The sequence below is a fragment of the Nannobrachium achirus genome (genome assembly GCF_963921795.1).
Source record: "Nannobrachium achirus genome assembly, chromosome: 9".
In the NCBI taxonomy this organism is placed as follows: Eukaryota; Metazoa; Chordata; class Actinopteri; order Myctophiformes; family Myctophidae; genus Nannobrachium; species Nannobrachium achirus.
Window position 1 is genome coordinate 18,245,378 of NC_137818.1, and position 21,199 is coordinate 18,266,576.

A 21,199-nucleotide genomic window follows, 5' to 3' on the forward strand; every position below is an offset into this window, starting at 1 on the left:
CGTATTAACGATTAAACAGGAATTTTATGAGGCTCCCTCAATTGTATCACGATATATACGATACCTCTGAAAAGGCATATCGTGGACACATTGTATCGTCTCAACGATAATTATCACCATATCGCCCACCCCTAATCCAGACCCGCTGGGCCCTGCTCACCTCTACTGGGCTCCCCGTTGCTCATAGGGTCAGAGCGGGGGTGTTTGCTGGCGCGGCCCCAGTCGTCCGCCTCCATCTTCCTCTTCAGGCTGTGGGGGTCCCAGGCGGCGTCGGGCCCGTCCTCCGGCCTCCTCTCCCCAGGTCCGGGTTCGCCCCCCAGGTTCTTCTTGTGCTGGTGGATCAGCTTGAGCAGCTCCTTCATCTTGTCCTTGTCGTACTTGTCCTTGTCCGCCGCCGTGGGCCCGTACTCGCCGCCGTGCGACGACGACGGCCGCGACGACTTTGGCTCGGCCTGGGAGCCGTTGGAATGGGACGGGTGCCCCGACCTGCCGCTCCGCCTGCTGCTGCTGCTAGCGCCGCCTTCCAGCCTCTCTGCAGACGAGCGCTCGGGCGGGATTTGCAACCTTTCGGCCGGCGTTGAGCCCATGTCCGAACCGCCCCAGTCCGACACAGGGCTGTATTCCACCGGGGGTAGCGGCGGGGCGGCTGAGGCGGGCACGACGACGTGCGCGGGCCCAATGTGCGTGGGCACAACATGCGTGGGCACAACATGCGTGGGCACGATGTGTGCCGTCGGCAAAACGTGCACCACTTGGGGCGCGGGGTTCCGGATTTTGTCTATCATGTCCCGGGCCTTGGCCAGAGCGAAGGTGTAGTTGCCGGGGTTGTGCACGTACGTGCGCAGCTGGCCCTCGATGTTGTGCTTGGCGCGCGGGGCGGGGTAGTTGTTGCCCCGCTCGTCCAGGTTCTGCTTGTAGTCGGGCACGATGAAGGGCCGCACCCCGGCCACCTCCAGGCGGCTCAGGTACTCGTTGGCGCGGTGCTCCACGCCAGCGCTCAGGTCCTTGCCTGGGTTGGGCCGCAGCTTGTACAGTGCATAGTGGAGGGCCGGGAGGAAGGGCTCCACGGGGGGCGGCACGGCAGGCGGGTGGTCTACCGACAGGGGGTCCACTTCTCTGGGTACTGGGGGTGCTGGGAGGACAGGGATGGGACCATATGAAAATGTCATATCACGATTATTGTGACAAAAGAAATTTACAATATTATCGCGATAATCAAAATATCCCCCACATCCATTATCCTGGGGCAGAGAATTTGTCAAAAAATAGCAGATTTACAAGCTCACAACGTGCATTGCTTGTAGATTTTTGGCAAAGAGATTTGGTAGAGAGTGAAAAAGAGACTGTATAAAGTATGTTTTACCAATAGACGGTTTAAATGGTACTGGATATGAAGCTTGGCAAATAAAAGGTGAATTGATCCCAGTGCATGACGGAGGACAATATCACGATAAATTAAATCTCCACAATACGATTATCGTCAGTGTTTTTTTTATCACGACAAACGATAATATCACGTATCGTCCCATCCCTAGTCACGATCGAGACAATTTGGTTGACAGTTCATCGTTCATGCCAATAATTCTGTGTCATGATTTCTTTGTAGTTTTGGCATTGAACAAATGGAACATGTAACTAATGATTGCATTTCTGTTTTTCTTTTAAGCTTTGTGAACACAAGTTGTGCAGGGCAAATACGAGTTAAATTTACAAAGACATTGCCGACAATGACCAAAACCAATAATGAAAATAAATAATTTACTAACGGGCAAAACAGGTCTACACGTAATCATTGTACACTGAAATAGCTGAAATAGCAAAAATAGGGAAACTCAAAAACTCAAATCTAGTCCAATATTGCCCTGATCAGGCCATGTTCACGTTATGGCCATTTGAAGTGTCAAACACAGAGCTGTAACACTGCTGCCACCTGGTGGGACTATATTGCCATGGCAGACACCTGAACATTGTGACAAGTTTGATGTGGATCGGAGCAAGTCTGGATGTTAAAAAGGGGGCGAAGAAAAAGCATGTTATACTTTCTGGATATTATGGAATAATACTCACGATACTTGGCGACTGCCCTCGACTCCTGAAAGATAAACAGCGCATGTAGAGTCTTCTCCACTCGCCCCCACCGCTCTGGGAATAAACACACACACAAGCAAACTTATCTCAAAGGGATCTGCGTTCACAGACGGGAACATCACACAATCGTTTATTTAACCCATTTAGGCCTGGAATTATTTCATGCTTTAACTATTGAAAATAGCAGATCAACAAGCTCACAGCGTGGTGGTGAAAAATCGTGAAATCTTTTGCAAGTCTTTGAATATATATTTTTAAAAGCGAACATTTGTAACTCAACGCAGCCAAATGCATGTCATTTTGGGGGTCCTTGACATGAAAAAGTTTGAGAACCACTGATTTAGAAGAAGGATTTAGAAGACATTTATGGAATCGGGTAGAAAATATTCAAAGACTTGCACAAATAAGCTATCAAAAATAGCAGATCTACAAGCTCACTCTGCAATCCTACAAATGCCTTCTAAATCAGCAGTTCTAAAAAAGTGTGAAAATGGTTTTAACGCACCGTCGGGATTGACCATCTGAGTGGAAGTCAGGAGGAAGAGAAAGCCTTTGTCGAACAAGGGCTGCACCAGCACCTGAGTGGGAAGAAGAGACACCGTCTCAATTATACATTGACATGAGGCCAGTGGCTCGATGTTTATCGGTCGTTTGGGTGAATCTGTGCTCTCACCATCCTGTCCCTCTCCAGTTTGTGCACCAATCCTGCCAAGCTGCCGTTGGCGGGCTTGCCCTTCCCGTCCACCACCTCAAACAGGCTGCAGAACATCCCACACTTGTACACTGTGGACGGACGAGGGAGAGAGAACGTTACAAACAGGTCGTTCAAATGAGATTATAAACCCTAGTTGGAAAATGCACCCGATTCTTGAATGAAAAAGTGTTAAATCGTTCTACATTCCCATGGCAATCATTGCTATTGGAGTGTGACTCTACAGCTCTTCAGTAAAAAAATAATAATAAGAAAATGCATTTCTAGGCCAGGATACCAATAATTTCATACAATCAGGAGAGAGAACTCATACAGGATAGACTGGTTAACAACAAGTATGTATTCTACAAATTATAATTTTCACGCCACTGATGTCTTTATGTAAGCAATATCCTATGAGACTGAGTGACTGAGTTGTTTAACAGCATAGTTGGGATTTAAGCATTGATAAAAATGTAATCACAGCTGTGCTCATTTACAGTACACCAAGCAGCCTTTAGTGTGTCATTGCTTTTATACGACAGTTCTACATTAATCTATTTATGTATCAAGTAACGGGAGACAACAGCTTATGATTTTGTTATTACTCCGCTCTGCCAACAAATGTAGCCTAGTTCCTTCATGACTGTCAACAAGCTTGTTAACATGGCTTTTATCCAACCGCAACTAAACTGTTGTATACATTTGTTTGTGAAGTAATCGTAGGGTCTCTTACCATTGACCTTAATTTAATTGTTTTTTAGGTTTTATCAATTTTCTTGAGTTTTATGCCATGTAGTACTTTGAGATTTATGTCAAATATAAAGTGCATTACAATGTATTATTACTATTATTTGCACCACAGTCCTGCTGCTAAAACACCCAACTCATGTGAATTCAGTAGCATTGCAAAGAAACCCATCGCATTGAAAGAATGTTTATGAAAAATAAGCAAACGCACAATCAACGTTGGATGCACACTTCTCAAACACACGGTATCCGCGTTTGACCGAAACGTTGAGCAATGACGCAGAGACAGGTGTGTGCGCGGGAGAATGCAGCTCTGTTGAAGCTGCACCCCAAACTGTTTGCCTCTTAAACTGAAGATGTGAACGGGGTGCACGCGCTCCACTGACCTTCCCGTGTGATGGTGTAGGTGTCCCAGCTGAACAGCACTGCAGGGATCTTCCTCTTGGCCTGGTCCAACTGCATTCCCCGACTTAGGTCCAGCCTCTCGGGCCTGAAATATTTCATAGAAAGGTATTCATGTACGGTAGTTGATGCCTCGTTCATACCGGTTGATTCTTTTATTTGAAATGATCAACCATGTTCTGAAAACAAAATGTGCAGCACTTTGTTTTTGTTTTTTTATCATTACGCAAACACCGAAAAATCGATATTTTGGACAAAGTAATCACATGGAAACGAGATAAGGTTCTACACTACAGTATGCTCATTTTACTTCATCAAACAATGATGCCGTACACCAAGAATTTTCATTTTCTCCAAAGACTTTTACAAAAATATTTATTATTATTATTATTTTAAGCCTAGAATCAATGATTGAGAAGAAACATTTTGACCTGTCTTCATCAGGTTTTTTCAAGCCTAGAATCAAGCCATCCAGGATCCTGGTGAATCATGACCATTAAACTTTTGATTCTGTGAAGATTTTATTGCGACCATAGGTCGCAATAAAATAATATACAATTTAAATAATATACTACTGAATAATATACTACTTTAATAATTACCCTTTGTGTAGCAGAATCAAATGTGTTATTCACCAAGGATGGCTTGATTCTAGGCTTAAAATAATTCTTATAAATATTTCTGTAAAAGTCTATGGGGGGAATGCAGGGAGATTCTTTTAGTGGCACCAGTAAACTCACTGCTATGCCCTATAGCCCATGTACATGAGCTTGTTTAGACGGGCGATATGTTCGGCAGAGTAGAAATGTGTCTTTTAGTTTACTCACAGTTTGAAAGGCAGGTAGGGGCGGGTGGAGGAGCGTACGCAGACCTGGAACATTTCCTGGCCCTTGTTCATCAGTGGACCACTCCACACCGTGTAGCAGCTCTTTCCTGAATCACATCAGCATCACAGGTTACATAGCATGACTAAACACCCAGACAGCAGTTAACACATGTCTAGGGCAAGGGTCTTCTACAGGGGGTCCTCCAAATCCTTGTGTGATAGAAACTTTTTTTTTCTCCCTTTTTATATTAACCACTTGAACCCTAGAGTCTATATTCTGAGAACCTTCACCAAAAATAGCAGATCTACAAGCTCACAACGCCTCGCAGTGCCTAACAGAGTGATAGGTCAAGTTTATAAAGTTTTGACGGTTCAAGTGGTTAATTATCTGAAAACTCAAATTTACATGAATCCAAAATACACTGATGATCGTGCTGGCAAACAATGAAACTATATGGAATCTTTGAAAAGGTAGTGGGGGTCCCTGCTTCATCTCTCTCTCGACTAAGATTTTGAAGACCCCTGCTTTAGACGCTGTATACATTGACCCACTTTATCACTTTTTGCTACAGTGCATAATACCAGTTTTTACTTATATTACACCTCGATTTTCCACATGTTTTTCTTTTTAAATATTTAACTTCATGTTTATTATCAAAATCAATGGAGCCGTGACCTTGCCCAAATGTGGAGTCATATGTCAAAGAACATCATAGATCAGAGACAACTGACATCATCGATGACTGACATAACAGACAAAGATCCACAATGTCTATGTGGATACCGGGAGCAAAAGAATGTCCTAGTTTTACCTCGTATTGTCAGAAGTTCAAGAAAATAAGCATGTACAGTAGGATGCAAAATACGTACCTCTGTGTGCTTGAGGAACGATGTTGAACCTGTTGATGAAAGGAAGAATACTGTTATATTCACCAGTAAACCAATAGATTGTTTGTGTAGTGTTAACAGGCCTGTCATAACTATTACATAGTAAACCAATAGATTGTTTGTGTAGTGTTAACAGGCCTGTCATAACTATTACATAGTAAACCAATAGATTGTTTGTGTAGTGTTAACAGGCCTGTCATAACTATTACATAATCATCTAATTGCAATTATTTGACATAATCGCAATTATTTCGTCATAATGGTTTCCATTTTGAAAACATTTAATATATTTTCAAAAATCTTCAATATATTGTGGAAATAGCCGATCTACAAGCTCACAACGCGTCGCGTTATATTTGTAAGTATTTAGGTTGTGTCATATCTGCCTAAAAGCCAAACAGAAGCGTAATTCTTAACGACAAAAACACAATTAAATCATTAATCGTAATTATTTGAGTGACCATTAATCGTCATGTAGAAGTGTTAACAGGGAATGACCCTAGGCCAGTTGTGTTGTTTGTTAAATTGCTAAATGATGATTAGATTTAGTAGTGCCAATGTGCCCATATTGACAATAAGTTTCACAGCTGTAAATACTTGCGCATTAGCATACCTAAATCTAACACACCCATGTCTAATTGCATTAGCTGCTGTTGTGTTGCTTACATCACTGCATACTATGAGGCAGACCCACTCACTCTTTGATCTCCACATGATACTAATCACATTCAAGTATAATATCATCAACACCCATTGCGAGGATTCAGTTTACAGTTGTGTTTGGAACTATACAGTAGAGTTCAAACAATACAGTAGTCTTTGGAACTACTACAGTAGAGTACTGTGAAACTAACTCTGAACACACAAAACAAATACAAAATAAACTGTTACGATGGCTTACAACGAACGAACATCTCTGAATAGCTCTACTAAGGTAAGCCTGACATGTTTTCTTTTAGCCTTCTGTAGTTTGTAGCCTGTAGAGGAAAACTACAAAATTGTCCGAAGGGTTTCATTTAGATTTTGCTTCTAAAACGCATGCTGCTTGCCTGCATATCTACTTAAAAAACAAAAGTGTACCTGTGTGTACTAGTCAATGGAGCCGACACAGCATCTTTGCCTCTGTACGTAAAGGTGACCACGGCGTACGGACACACGTGCCTTGGCCGTGCCTTGATCTCCTCAAATGCAAACTCGAAAAAGTATTGCTGTAAGACAAGAACAAAAAACATATAGCATTAACAAATACTGATCGATAGTCACACCGTTATATTGCAGTTATGAATGAGTTATAAATGGATAAACAAATGGATTAATTCATGGTGCTTTAAGTGATTATTTTGTTATTGTTAAAACTAAAAACGTTTTAGTTTTGTTAAAGCTCCATTCTGAGAGTAATTCTCCTGATGATAGGATTAAATTGGTATCCCAACCTGAAAATGTATATTCGGTTTACAAAAGCGCTTGAGATGGGGAGACTGCTCACTGAATAAACACTAACAATGATTACTATGAATATATATGAAGAGATATTTAACACATACTTTAACAAAATATATCACTTACAGCCGCTCAAAAGATGATTTTACTGTTCATTAGTTTTTTATATTCCCAACTTGCACTCTAGCATCAGACAGAACCCATGCTTCACCTGCGTGAGCTCAAATGCTCTGTATGACAGCAATGATGAAACCCTGGTGGCACTTTTGGAAATGTGACAGTCGAACTTCTGGTTCGGCTCCACAGCGTTCTTAGGCATGCTGTCGTATATGTGCTTTATTCGGCCCTGGGGGGAAACAATCAATCATTGGTTTGAAATACGTGTCACTGATGGATACTAGTAATACAGTATATGATCATTTAAACTAGATCCTGTCATGAATGGTCTTCCTTACCCGCATAACCTTAAATACGATCATGTCTCCAAAGACACCCGCTTCAAACGGATTTATTTGCAGCAAATCGGAGTATTTGGAGAGATACACACCTGCCGTGACAGAAAAGAAGTATGCATTAGCCATTTATGTCATATATATATAGACACTTCACTGTGTGATGAAGAGTGGATTTGGCAGGGAAAAGGAAGAAAATAAAATGTTACTTTTTCTTTTTTTTTACATGATCACAAAGGGCATTCATTTACAAAAAAATGCAAAAAGTTAACCCAGCTCACAGCACGGCACCGAGTGCAGCACTGCAAGCTTGCAGATTATTTTGCAAATCTTTGAATCGTTTTTTTAAAGCGAACATTGTAACTCAAATCTTTGCTTCTGGGGGGGGGGGGGGGGTCCCTGTCTGATACATAATATTTTGAGATGGGGGTCGGCGACGTGAAAAGGTTTGAGAACCGCCGACATAGAAACATGCGTTTTTCAAAAACCTTAGAAGGATTTACGTGACATTTATAGTATCGGGTTGAAATATTCATAGACTTGCACAGTTTTCCACGATTCTTCAAAAATAGCAGATATACAAGCTCGCAGCGCGGCACTCGGTAAATAAATATCATAGGCGACTAAATCTACAGTTGATTTAGTCAACTAAAATGTATTTTGGCAGGCCTTGATGGCATCGTAATGACTGATTTTACACTTGGTTGCGTGCTGAAAATAGCCGATCTAGTGTGAGCTTGTAGATCGGCTATTTTCAGCACGCAACACCTGAGGGCAACCAAACTCTCTTCAGCACTAGTCCCTCCTTAACATTTTAGTCTAGTTTTTATTTTGTTGACAAAATTGTCAATATATTTAGTCTTAGTTTTAGTCATCACAGCTTAGTTTTTATTTCGCTTTTATTTAGTTTTCGTCAGTGAAAAAAACGCAGTCGACAAACATTTTTCGTCATAGTTTTAGTCGACAAAATCAACACTGGTCCGACAGCAACGTCATGTTTGTTGATATTCTGAAGGAGAACACCTCTAGCCAGAGACCTCATGCACACGCTGATACGACGCCAATCATACGACAGCACAAGGACTCATCAGTTTATAGGCCATTCTCAGCTGTTGCTAAGTTGTGTATTAGGTATCCTCCACTGTAACTTTATATCATGTCAGAGACGCCTGCCAGAGGACAAAATAAAATAAGATAATGTAAAAACCGTTATTGATCCAAGGAGGGGAATTAAGGTATCATAGCAGTGACAGCAATAAGAATGAAGTAGCAACTGTTGATAGGCATAATAACACATGTATAAATTATGAATGGATATTATACAATGTAGTCAGTAGTCATTAGAAGGCAGTAGTTCAGGATTGAATTTAAATGACCGCGCGGTAACCCCAACTGGATGCGGCAGCACATCCATTTCCCCCGGTGGGGAGAACCATAGGAGAACATGTTCACCGTGCGGCAACGCTGGAAAAATAGAACAACAGCGTATCGATGCGGCAGACCGGCGGCTGCGTGCGTCTGACGCCGCCGGTGTGGGTTAGTTCATTAAAAATAATGGTGGTGTATGTTTTGACGCGTCGCCTCCGCGTCCTGTGTGTGTTCCCCTTTACAGTCAATCAGTGTTAGATTAAGGGCAGAGATGATCTTGTGGGACATGGCTGTGGACTACCATTATGTTATACTATTATTACACATGCCGTTATCGTTATCCTTATAGGTGTTGCTTCTGCTGTCTCTTTCCTCTCTCTCTCTTTCCCCCTTGACACGGTCGTGGCAGATTCCCGCTCTAATGTAAAGTATCTTGAGACAAACTTGCTGTGATTCAACACTATGAGACAATTTTGTTGAAACATTTTAAAACAAATTCCCTCTAAATAAATTAAGTAGAGAGCACCCATTCAGAGACTGAAGCATATTAAGCCATTTAGACCGGGTACGAATTATTGCGCAAGAATTTATGCTTTAGCTATTAAGAAATAGCAGATATACAAGCTCAGTGTGGCACCGAGTGCCGCGCTGCGAGCTTGTAGATCTGCTATTTTTTGAATATTTTGACCCGATTCTATAAGTGTCTTCTGAATCCTTCTTTTTTTGAAAAAGATATGTTTCTATGTTGGCGGTGCTCAAACCTTTTCATGTGAAGGACCCCCAAAATGATATGTATTTGGCCATGGACCCCCCCATCTCAAAATATTGTATCAGGGGCCCCAAAGGAGCAAATATTTGAGTTACAAATGTTCACTTTCAAAAAAGATTATTCAAATCAAATTATTATTTCAAAAATAGCAGATCTAGCTCGCAGCGCTGCTGTGAGCTTGTATACCTTGTATACCTTTTCAATAGTTAAAGCATTCAATAATTCTAGGCCTAAATGGGTTAATACAAAAACTAAAAACAATAGTTGTGTAGTAAACAAATGCAACACCTGCACATGCAGAGGATGGACTCACCCGATGCTGGGTTTCCTAACATACTGTTCCTTGAGTGTCCCACGCTCAGACCCTTCTCACAGATCCACGGGAGCTGCACAGACAGAAGATGGGTACATCAGAGGAGGCGTTCACAATCACATGAAAAGCATATCACTGTTGTTCGGTTAAGGATGGGACGATATGAACGGTTCGTGTCGCGATTATTGTGACCAGAAAGAAATTATGATTTACGATATCGCGATAATCAAAATATCCCCAACATCCATTATCCTGTGGCGGAACATTTGCCAAAAATAGCACATCTACAAGCTCACAAGGGATGCTGGGGTTCAGGTGGTTAAACACCAAGTATAAGTCTATTCTGATGGAAACGGATATTTATCCATAACATACCGTAACTCAGGTGGAAAGATGTGCATGTTTACGTAACGTAATATGATATAAGATTCCAAAAATTAACAGTGTAATTCAGGGGTGCCGTGGATGAAAAGGTTATTTACAGGGGTGCCCAGAGTCGAAAAAGCCCTGTCTTACACAGCAGAGCCCGACCGAAATACCGGGCATCGTTTCACTTGTTTTTACGTCATCGTTATGCAAGGGGTAATCAATGGGGAGCAGAATACAACTGACAGGGTGATTTAGACACAAAGCAGAGGGATCTTTATCACACTGAAGGGGTATACTTCTCAATAACCGACCGGCACTCTGATACTATCCCACTAAATACACATAAACTAATACACTGACCCTGAAAAGTAACAACAAAACAATCTGATTGATTTTAAAAAGGATTTTGTTGCTTACGGTGATGAATTAATCCGTATTTAAACTTACCAGGTGCGTCCGGCGGAACATGGTCGGCTCGGAAAACACCGGTAGGAAGTAATGATCAAATATGAATCACTATTCTGTTACTGCATTATCAATTTCTCACCTCAACGGTTTTACAAATTTTGTTCTCAAAAGTGGGGTCTGGGGAACCTCTGGGTTACTTGAGCAGGGTTCAAAATGGACCCTCTGTAACTCTGAGAGTGTACAAAGGGCTTGAATAGAAAAAGGTTTGAGAACCACGTGACCACTTCATTCAGTGAGTCATGGTCTCTCTGGGGCTCGAGGCAAGGCTCGGCTGGCAGACCTACCCTGGCTTTGTCGGGGAAAAGGAAGCAGTAAGACTCGGCCAACTCCGCTTCGGTTCGTCCTTCCTGTTTCATGGCTCGGCGCTTCTCTATGAACTGGCAAGATGCAAAAGGAAAAACTGACATCAGTCTCTGTGGTCTGTACTTCACAAACACAAGCATCAAGAGGTTGTAAATACAAGCATCTTGCGCATCACAGACACTGAACAGCACAATAACAATGATATGCTTATACTGTAGCTCCAATGTCCATTTGGACCAGAATCAACGTTTCCACTAATTGCACAACCACGACAAGTGTGCACAGTTGTTGGTCATAGACCTCTTTATAAATGTGTCACGTTTATGAACAAAATATTATAGGAGCAATTTTGGTGCAGCCAAGTGATTGTTGTTTTTGTGGCTTTACATGCATAGCTCATCAACAATAGCCTGGGTATCTTTTTTGTAGTTACTAGAACTCAGAACACAGTCCAGGGGTGTTTTCCTTGCAACATAATCTCTAATATATTACTAGAACTCAGTGCATTTGATCAGTGTTTCTCAACCACTGTGCCTGGGGACCTTTGGTGTGGCCCTGAGAAGGGTCCAATGTGCCCCTTGAAACTGCTTGAAAGCCAGTATTGTATTTATTATTTTAAAAATGAGCCGATCTACAAGCACACAACGCCTCGCGGTGCGAGGCTTGTAGATCGGCTGTTTTCACTACTGTTGTGCGACAACCTTTGCGAAGAAACGTACAAACTTTCTTCCCGACAGTGACGATATTTACACCCCTGTATTATGTTCGTGTGCCCATGGATTCTTGGGACATGAAAAGTGTGCCCATGCAGAAAAAAGGTCGAGAAACACTGAATTAGATAGTTGATAATATATATGTATTTTTTTGTTACTTTAACATTTTTGGTGAATCTCTCACACGCAACATTGCTGAGAAGATAACCGCTATGTGGACACGTATCTGTTACACAGGACTATTTGTAACTTTAGGCTGAACACCGCCGGAATTCTCAAGGTCATAGGAAGGACGATATAAAGGGTTGGATTGAAATCAAGACAATCTGCAACGTTTATTATAACAACCTTTTGGGAGAAGCATCATCGTTTCTGTGAATGTAAGAATGTCACCATAATAGATTATAAAGAAAGGTCCAAATTAATTGTGTTATTACAATTATTAGACAAGTCTTTTTAGAAGAATGACCTGCCTTCGTTTAACCAAATCAACCCAAGTGTCCGTATTGCGGCGGGGGCGGCTGCGACACTTTGTGAGTCTGCAGATAGGCTACTTTCGGTGAAAAGACTTTGTGTAAATGGAACAAACGAGGGCCTAGTACATGGCCTTGAACTCTGGTATAGGGTGTTAAAGTGATTTTTTTTTTAACTTGAACTTTGAACTTCATTGTATGTTGTTTGTGCTCCATATGTACAGTACCATGTGATCATGGTCTTGAACCACATCAATAAATCAAAAGACTCTGCAGTATCTACACAACAACATGGGATCCAGGATTCCAGGCCCCGCTTAGGGTTGGCATCCGGAACCTGGAGGAACCAGAGGAACCGGATACAACATTGAGGAACTGGAATGAGTGTGTGCGCTAAATTGGGGGTTCTCAGCTTTTGTCAGATATAAGATGCAGACATCGTGGATCTGCTATTGTCGATGTTGATGTGGTTAAACAAAGGAACGTCATTCTTCAAAAAGACACCAATTTACAAATAACTTTGAGCCAATTGTAATTGTAAAAATTAAGGTGGGATGCTTAAAAGCCACGGCAGAAAAGCCAGTGTGGACATACTGTTAGAATGAACCAACCTCTTTCTCCAGCAGCTCATTGTGAATGAGCCTGGCTTTACAATAGGTGAAGGACCCCCGTGAAGACTGGTCCAGGTAGAAGGAGGCGAGGAGCTTCTTGAGGTCGTCAAACCCCCGGCTCTCAGGGGGGAGGAAGTCATACATACCTGTACCTGCGAGCGCGCACATACACACACACACACACACACAAAGAGGGAGAGAGAGGAGGGGAGAGACAGTATTAGCATAGAACACTGGTTGTTGTCATCATCATCATCATCGATTTAAAGTCCGCTTTCCAGGCACCACTGGGTTGGACTGGATTCTCAATATGGCTTTCTTCAACCGGGAACGGTCCATGGCCGCCTCATGGTCGATGCCGAGTGCTTTCATTTCAGCCAACACGGTCGTCTGACAGGTCTTCTTAGGCTGGCCACTGGGCCTTCTTGTCCCCTCTAAGTTAAACGGCATTACTTTCTTCACCCAATCATTCTCTTCCTTCCTCACGTGTCCGTACCATCACAGTCTGCCTCTCCTCACCACATCCACAATAGCCTCCACCCCCATCTTCTGTCTCAGCTCTGCACCGGTCTTTCTGTCCCTCAGTGACACCACACCACACATCCATCTGATCATCCTCAACTCTGCTCTGTTCAGCTTCTCTTCATGCTCCACCTTCAGGGCCCAGGTCTCGCTTCCATACGTCATGCCACTTCTGACGCAGACCGAGTACACTTGCCCTTTCATCTCCAGGGATGGGTCCAGTTGTCAAACTGTTTAATTTCAAGGCCCCCCCATAACTCTTGAGAGTGTACGAGTGGAACCATGGTTCCATTTGTACACTATCAGTGTTACAGACCTGTAAGGGTCTATTTTCACGTGCCGCTGGACCACAACCTTGAGAACCGCTGGCATAGACAATAAGCACGAGTGCACACGTACATACAGAGAACAGAGTCAGTCTTTGCCAAGAGCAGCAGCCTTCACAACCAAATCTTTGAATTAATTTAGCAGCAGTCTTTGAGTCATAGTGCATTGCTTTGTAATGTATAGGGGTAGGGGGACAATTTGTGTTATAATTTTTTATTTCACTCAATTATGCTAACATAATAATGGAAATAGCTTCACTGCTTTTATCAGTGAGTGAGCTTAGACTCATGTATGTATTACAATCAGGGAGATGAGACTACATTCCTGAGATAAGACTAATTTGCTTGCTACCAGGGTATTAATTTAACCACATGGACCCTAAAGACTCCCACAGACTAACCGAGTTTGTGCCCAATGTTGTGGGATTTCGGGAATCTATGACCTTGGCGATTAACAGCCCAAAATCGCTCATGATGCGTAGTTTTTCTTGCGTAGTGTGAAATGGCTGGCGCTTATGTTAATAGGCTTTTTACAACCCTCCCGACGGTTTAGAAAATATCTGACACGTTTGAAAATCAGCGCACAGCGGGGTGCAAATCTTGTAGTTGAAACAGCTAGTCAAGATATCTCTCCCGAGTTTTGACAAATAAGCAGGCGGCTGGCGCAGCAACATAGGAGGAGGAAAAGATGTATCCATCGCCAGCGAATTTAAAAGCTAAAGTATAGAAGCATTTCGGATTCAGTCATGACACAAAAAACAGCTGTGAATTTAAGACAAAACTCTGGCAGCCTATCGCATTGTAAACAACTGTGCCTCAACGTGTCGTTATAACCACACATGTATTAACTTGCAGTCACGTCGCAATAGTTTTCCGTTGATGGATTTTACTAAAAGAAAGTTCCATCCACCTGAGCATGTATCATCATCACAGGCGAACACAGAGATGCAGCACTCCCTCCCTCTCCTCGTCAGATTTCACCACAGGGGTGTCGGGGAAGAAGTCTTGTGTGAAGGGTCTACTCGCACAGTGGGACACACAACCCAATAATCTTCAAGAAAGTGTAGTGTAAATGCTCATACCTTCCCGACGAAATAATGATGAAATCGGATTGTACGTGAAAGGATAATCAATAGTATCATCACTAGACTTTTGAGAACATCGTTTCGTTTGTGTTTCCACTAGGCTAGTGGTAGACCTGGAAATTGCTGGAATCGGCAGTAGGATGTCAATTCCCTTCAACAAAAACAAGTAGAGTAGGCCCAAGAAAGAGATCTCTGTGTGCTCCACAACATATCCATGAGATGGAGAGAGAGAGAAACAGAGAGATATTAGTCTCAATCCACATTGCATACTCCAACTCTGCACATATGCTAAACCAAGTAGGGACGTACCGATCAAATAAACCAAAACAACAACAAAAAACATGTTATTTTCAAATCATCCTTGTTCGACATATTGGTTGAGAGCTTCATCTGCATTCTAAACTGCGTTTGTAAATACAATTGGAACAGTTATTATATATTAACCGAACCGTTCTATGTTGCAGTGGAACATTTAGTTTCTCCACAACATAAACAAACAGAGGCGTCTACCAAATCGTGTGTCAGGATAGAAGGTCAATATCAGCCAGATTACCTAGTATGAATTAGAAAAACTGTTTAAAAAAAAAAGAATACAACAGTAACCACCATGTGCTGCCTATCACCTAAATATAGAAAACCTATTTCAATTCAAACGGATATGGAGTGACATTACTCCCTACACTGACAGCCACAACAACAAGACTGTGATGTTATGTTCCACAATCATGTAATCGTGAAACCTGGGTAATTAATTCAAATTCATATTTTGTCAGCTGTTGCACCTTGTCCTCGTCTCGTCTCCTCTCCGTTACGTTGGGGTTAATAACATGAACATTGTGCAAGCTATCTCGCCACAATAAAATCACAGAGGACTTTAAATATTATATGGCTAAAGACATGCCGCAGTAAACACAATGAGCAACAAATACATTTAGATTATAATCAAATCATCCTTTTTTTTCCACCAAATATCATTAACCCTTACAATATTCTGCAAAATGATCAGGATTATTATCACTTTAGTCATAATTGTGCAGCACTCTCTAGGAGTGGTTATCGATAAGGTGAAATCACAAAGCCAGGTCTTGGGTTTGTGAATCTTCCAAAGCTATGTCGAACAAATTAAGTTATTGCACATCAACCCACTCAATGTACAGGTAGAAAGTTCACACGGTGGGGTTGGCTCAGAGGGCCCCTGGTCCAGCTAAGGAAGGACTGCCTTAACTTTTGCATATAAACAAATCACGTGATACGCCAAACACAGCTTACAACCACTACTGCTCATCCGAGTGGCGTCCACCGTCTCCAAATAGAATCTAAGTGCCATGTCTGCGTGTGGGCAGCTGGGGAACTGCAAAAGATCGAACAGATCTTTAACTCGGGACAGATTTTGAGTTTGTACCAGGGACACTCGAGCAGGGAAACAGCCTAAAAAGCATCCGGGTGGGGTTTGGCAAACTGACCATGTTTTGGGGAGGGGGGTTTCACTCAAAGGGGTCATGGCACTTGTAGGCCGTCCACACCAAGGTGGGGTCATTGAGGGGGCGCCCAGCAAAATGAGGAACACTTAAGACCCATTATTTTCCCAGCTATTCAGAAAGAGCCCAATCTACAAGCTTGCAACGTGCGTTGTGAGCTTGTGTAGCTCTTTATGAAAATATTATATTGACATCTTCACTCATGGAGGTCCCTGGCACGAAACCTTTTCAAATGGTCGTCAACGGCCAAATACATATCACTTTCAGGGTGCTTAGGTGATCAACACAGTAAAAGGCTTCATTGTATCCATGTTCAGAGTCCTTGGCTGATCTACACAGGAAAACAAGCCCAATTGTATCCATTTGTAACCGTTTAGAAAAGGTTACAATGTTTTACTGTGTGTGAGATGGGTGTGGTGGTGGTGTATAAAATTGAATTGACTGAAACTGACAGAATTGGTGGTTCAAGGGCCGAGGTGAGGTGTGAACTGTGAAGGGGGGAACCCACATTTCACGAGCCACCCTGGGCCACACAGTTGAGTGGCTCTTGAAATCAACACGTTTTTTTTCCTAGAATCCGGTAAGCTAAAGCAATCCCTTTGAAGAACAATTAAGAAGAGGGACTTGTCTTGGGGTCAGCAGCCTCGCTTCACGTGCCTCTGTCCGGCCTGTCGCTTCCATAAGAGTCAGAGCAAGGAAAAAGGGTCTGCTGCAGCTTCCATGGTGGGCAACCGTGGACAACAGGCAACAATGTGCGGCAAAACACCCCACGTTCCTCCATGTGGGCGACGTAGAGACAACCAACGACGGGACAGCGTTGGCTAATAACGGTGTCAAAGGATTATGTTACCCATTATGCCAATATAAGTAATGTGTGTATAGTAGAACTAGAAACACACACACACATACACCACCGTCCGGGGCTAGCTAAAAAGGGCTAACTTGGCTACATGCAGCAGCAGCATTATGAAAGGCACGACTGTCTCCGTCCAGAATAAGCTAAAGCTAGCTCTGGTACATGGCGTTAGAAGAGGAGTTCTCCTTAACTGTGAAACACCGATGAGCCCTTGGCTGCTCAGACTCTCGTCTGTAGTCAAAATAAAACATACATTATCGCTACTCACCAAAACAAAGACGGCGTTGCGCGTTGTGGAGTTGAAAGCCTACTTTACATAGTGGGGACACTCTGAGCCCCCCACCTCACGTCTAAAATACACTGGTTTTGGCCGGGAAAGAAAACGTTTCAACGGAAGGCTAGATCTGGTCAATGGAATCTTCTATTGACAGGATCTGTAGAGGGCGCTGTGGAGTCGCTAAAACCAACGGTGAAACATTTTCTTTTCTGTCCAAGAAGTGTATTTTAGACGTGAGCTGGGGCGCTCTGAGTGTTGCCACCAAGGAAAGTAGGCTTTCAACATCTCAGAACCGTCTTTGTTTTGGTGGGTCGCGAAAGTGTATTTTGTATTTTTTGCTCCAGACGAGGGGGCTCACCGCTGACATAGCCGTTAAGGAGAACTCCTTGGTAACGGCTATGGAACCCAGAGCTAAAGCTAAAACGAAAGTGGGCAAAGCAACAACAAGCAGCAACAACCATGCACCTTTCCCTCCTGCATTTTTCTTCCTGGGGATCTGGAAGGAGCTCTTCCGCGGCAGCAGCGGATCGTCGGCCGCCGGCGGCCTGCCGTGGCCCGGCGGCAGGGGCGAGGAGCCGCTGGAGCTCCGGGCTGCGTCCCCCGCCGCCTGCCCGCTCTTCCGCCGCTCGCTGGCCTCTTGCTCGGGCATTACACTGTCTTCGCATCCAGCCTGATCGCCATTTTGGTTGGCCGCGGCCGCCGAGGTGGCGCTCGACGACGAATCCGGGCGTGGATGGGGATCGCCCGCCTCGGTACATTCTGGGTCCCTCTTGCCCTCTGCGCTGGGGTTCAGGGCCATTTTAGGGGCGCTGTGGGGGGCACCGTGCACGTCTCACGGGGCTGTGATATTGTTCGCGAAAGATTAGGACGCCGCTTCACGTACACACTCCGGCTGCTCACCCAACCTCCGCCATAGTGGATAATGACGTAGACCAGACCGTCCTTTTTTTTCCACCACTGCAAAACGCTGCCGTCACTCTGTTTACATCGGAGGAAAAACCGCGCCACCTAGTGGTGGTTTGGAGATGTTTTTATTATGTGCAACATTGATCAGAAGTATAAATCATGATCGTGTTGTGATTGTGAATGTGATTATTGATTTAGATCATTAGTTAGTCAGTGGTGGTGGAAGTAGGGCCTGGCCTACCGATTTGTTTTAAGTAGCTGTATTACCATTTAGAAACACTATTACAACTTATTGAATAAAAGTACTCTTCACATTTTATTTTCCTTCTGATAGATTAAGTAGCCTATAGAATAAGGATTTTGTATTCATAATTCAAATAATAATACACATTTTCCGAAAATGTAATCAAGTAGACCCACTCAAGTAAATGTAGCCTACTAAGTTTACTGTCCACCTTGTTGATTTACGTCCTTGTAGTTTGGGTTTTCCACAGGGTTCCCATTGCTTTCTTTCAAAGTGTCTATGAACTGAATTTTCTTATTAATAAAGAGCTGGACAACTGTACAACTGTTACTGGTCAAAGACTCTATAACAATTGTTAATATGGGAATATAGAGCTATTATTTTAACAACAACAAAAATCTGTTTTATTTATTTATTTGTTAAACAAACTTGGCTTTGTACTTGATCTGAAAAGTGTCCTAATTCATCTATTAAGGAATGTTGATATTCCAGGCTATGAAACTAGGAACATCAAATTCTGGGCCCCGTGGACAAGGATTCACTGTCCCTCCTCCCCCTGTTCTTCATGGGGGGTGGGGGGGCTTGAAAAACAGACTCTTGTTAAAGGGATAAATCGGGGTGCATACCAGTTAGGCACTGCCACATAGGCATGGATGCCTGGCGGCGTTGCCAGTTCGATTCCTGATCCGGACGACCTTTGCCGCGTGTTGCTCCCCATCTCTCCCCCCATTTCCTGTCAGTCTACTTACTGTCCTATATCCAATATAGGCATAAAAGCCCCAAAAAAATTTTTTTCCTTCTTTTTTTAAGGGTTACATCGACAGTTTTTTATTCAAATGCATTCATTTTGCCATAACTTGAGATACTGGCAAGGGCACATTCACACACCACTCTTTTATTCTACCTATGAGGGAAATGCATTTCAATGGGAATCGAGCGGCTTGCTGCCATTTGCGGATTTCTGGGGGGGAAAAAAACACGTAATTCCTATTTAAATGCATTGGCAGAATCTGCCCTCATAGACCGAATAAAAGTGTAGTGTGGCCGTTCCCTAAGGTTAGAATTATTACAAAGACAATCAATCAAGCTTCAAGCCCTATATCCATCCATCTTCAACCGCTTATCAGGAATCGGGTTGCGGGGGTAACAGTTCCAACAGAGATTTCCAGCCTTCCCTCTCCTGAGCAACATTAGCCACTTCCTCCAGGGGGATCCCCAGGCTTTCCCAGACCAGTGTGGAGATGTAATCCCTCCATCTGGTCCTTGGTCTGCCATGGGGTCTGCTCCTAGTGGGACATGCATCGAGGAACTCCTAGCTTGACAAGTGGCTCTTGGTTTCACGTTTTCTGTGATGACATGACCCTAGCAGCTTTGTGCTGTATGCAGACTATGGACTGGCAATACTATGGAGTGGAGGGTGGACTATCATTTTTATCCCACGATTTTGCAACCCATTTTCACCCAGTGCCAATTGCCTATGTAATCCTGGGCTCTGCTCTCCCTCTGTCACGCCTGGGGAGACAACGGACTGACCTCATGCTTCCTTCAATGCATGAGTAGTCAAGGACCTTCTAGCTGTGAGGCGAAGCGCTAACCACTGTGCCACCGTGCCCATAATATATATATATATATATATATATATATATATATATATATATATATATATATATATATATTGTAACAAAATAGCAAAAAATGCCAATCTATAAACTCACAACACATTGTAGCGATCATGACATATCAGAGTCTACATTTTCAAGGAAATGCATACTTAATTGAGTTTCTATTCTATTGAGTTCTATTACAAGTAAAAGTCAGGTAATCAAAACATATTGGCATCAAAATATACTTAATGTACCAAAAGTAAACATGCTCATTATGCAAATGCACATTTCACAATCTTTTGAAAATATCAGATCTACAAGCACACAACGCATCACATCGCAACGTGTTGTGTGCTTGTACAATAGATCTGCTATTTTGTTTTAATAGCCAAAGTTTAAATAGGGCTGAAGCGGTTAACGTTTGTTTCGTAATAATAATCAAAATCTACAAAAGTAACTAGTAACTGAAGTTTTCAAATAATTGCATTGGAGTAAATGTACAATATTTGTCTATAGTAAAAGTATAAAAGAAAATTGAAATACTCCAATAAATTAAAAGTACCAAAAGTTTTATTTAAGTGCAGTACTTTAAGTACTTTCCACCATTGCAAATCAGACCCTGTGTATAAGACATTAATAATATCCCAGACAATGAGAATCCTTAACCCATTCAGAACGGGTACACATTATTGTGTATCATTATTGTATGCTTTAACTATTGAAAAATAGCAGATATACAAGCTCACAGCGCGCGCGGCACCAAGTGCCGCGCTGCGAGCTTGTAGATCTGATATTTTTGAAAAATCGTGACATTTAGAATTTTGACCCGAGTGTCGTTGCAAATCAGACCCTGTGTATAAGACAATAATAATATCCCAGACAATGAGAATCCTTAATGAGGGACTAAGCAGGTACATTTAGATAGTGTCAAGTGCACCCTATCACAGAGAGGGGTCGTGACAACGTGTTTTCCCTGG

At 42.8% G+C, this 21,199-nt stretch overlaps 1 protein-coding gene across 4 annotated transcripts in view; it reads right to left on the reverse strand.

Moving 5' to 3' along the window:
* The window catches only part of tasorb (transcription activation suppressor b), a 34,790-nt gene extending 16,419 nt beyond the window's left edge, over positions 1–18,371 (reverse strand). For all 4 annotated transcript variants that reach the window (XM_080733805.1, XM_080733804.1, XM_080733803.1 and 1 more), the window contains exons 1-14: positions 17,934–18,371; positions 12,925–13,076; positions 11,109–11,201; positions 9,988–10,060; positions 7,541–7,632; positions 7,297–7,431; positions 6,726–6,853; positions 5,628–5,656; positions 4,759–4,864; positions 3,916–4,019; positions 2,762–2,871; positions 2,594–2,666; positions 2,068–2,142; positions 161–1,132 (exon numbers count right to left, since the gene is read on the reverse strand). In XM_080733805.1, the coding sequence (XP_080589931.1) occupies positions 161–1,132; positions 2,068–2,142; positions 2,594–2,666; positions 2,762–2,871; positions 3,916–4,019; positions 4,759–4,864; positions 5,628–5,656; positions 6,726–6,853; positions 7,297–7,431; positions 7,541–7,632; positions 9,988–10,060; positions 11,109–11,201; positions 12,925–13,076; positions 17,934–18,267 (2,476 nt within the window). In that variant the 5' untranslated portion in view covers positions 18,268–18,371. The remainder of the gene's footprint in view (positions 1–160; positions 1,133–2,067; positions 2,143–2,593; positions 2,667–2,761; positions 2,872–3,915; positions 4,020–4,758; positions 4,865–5,627; positions 5,657–6,725; positions 6,854–7,296; positions 7,432–7,540; positions 7,633–9,987; positions 10,061–11,108; positions 11,202–12,924; positions 13,077–17,933) is intronic.
* Positions 18,372–21,199: the final 2,828 nt, after the last annotated feature.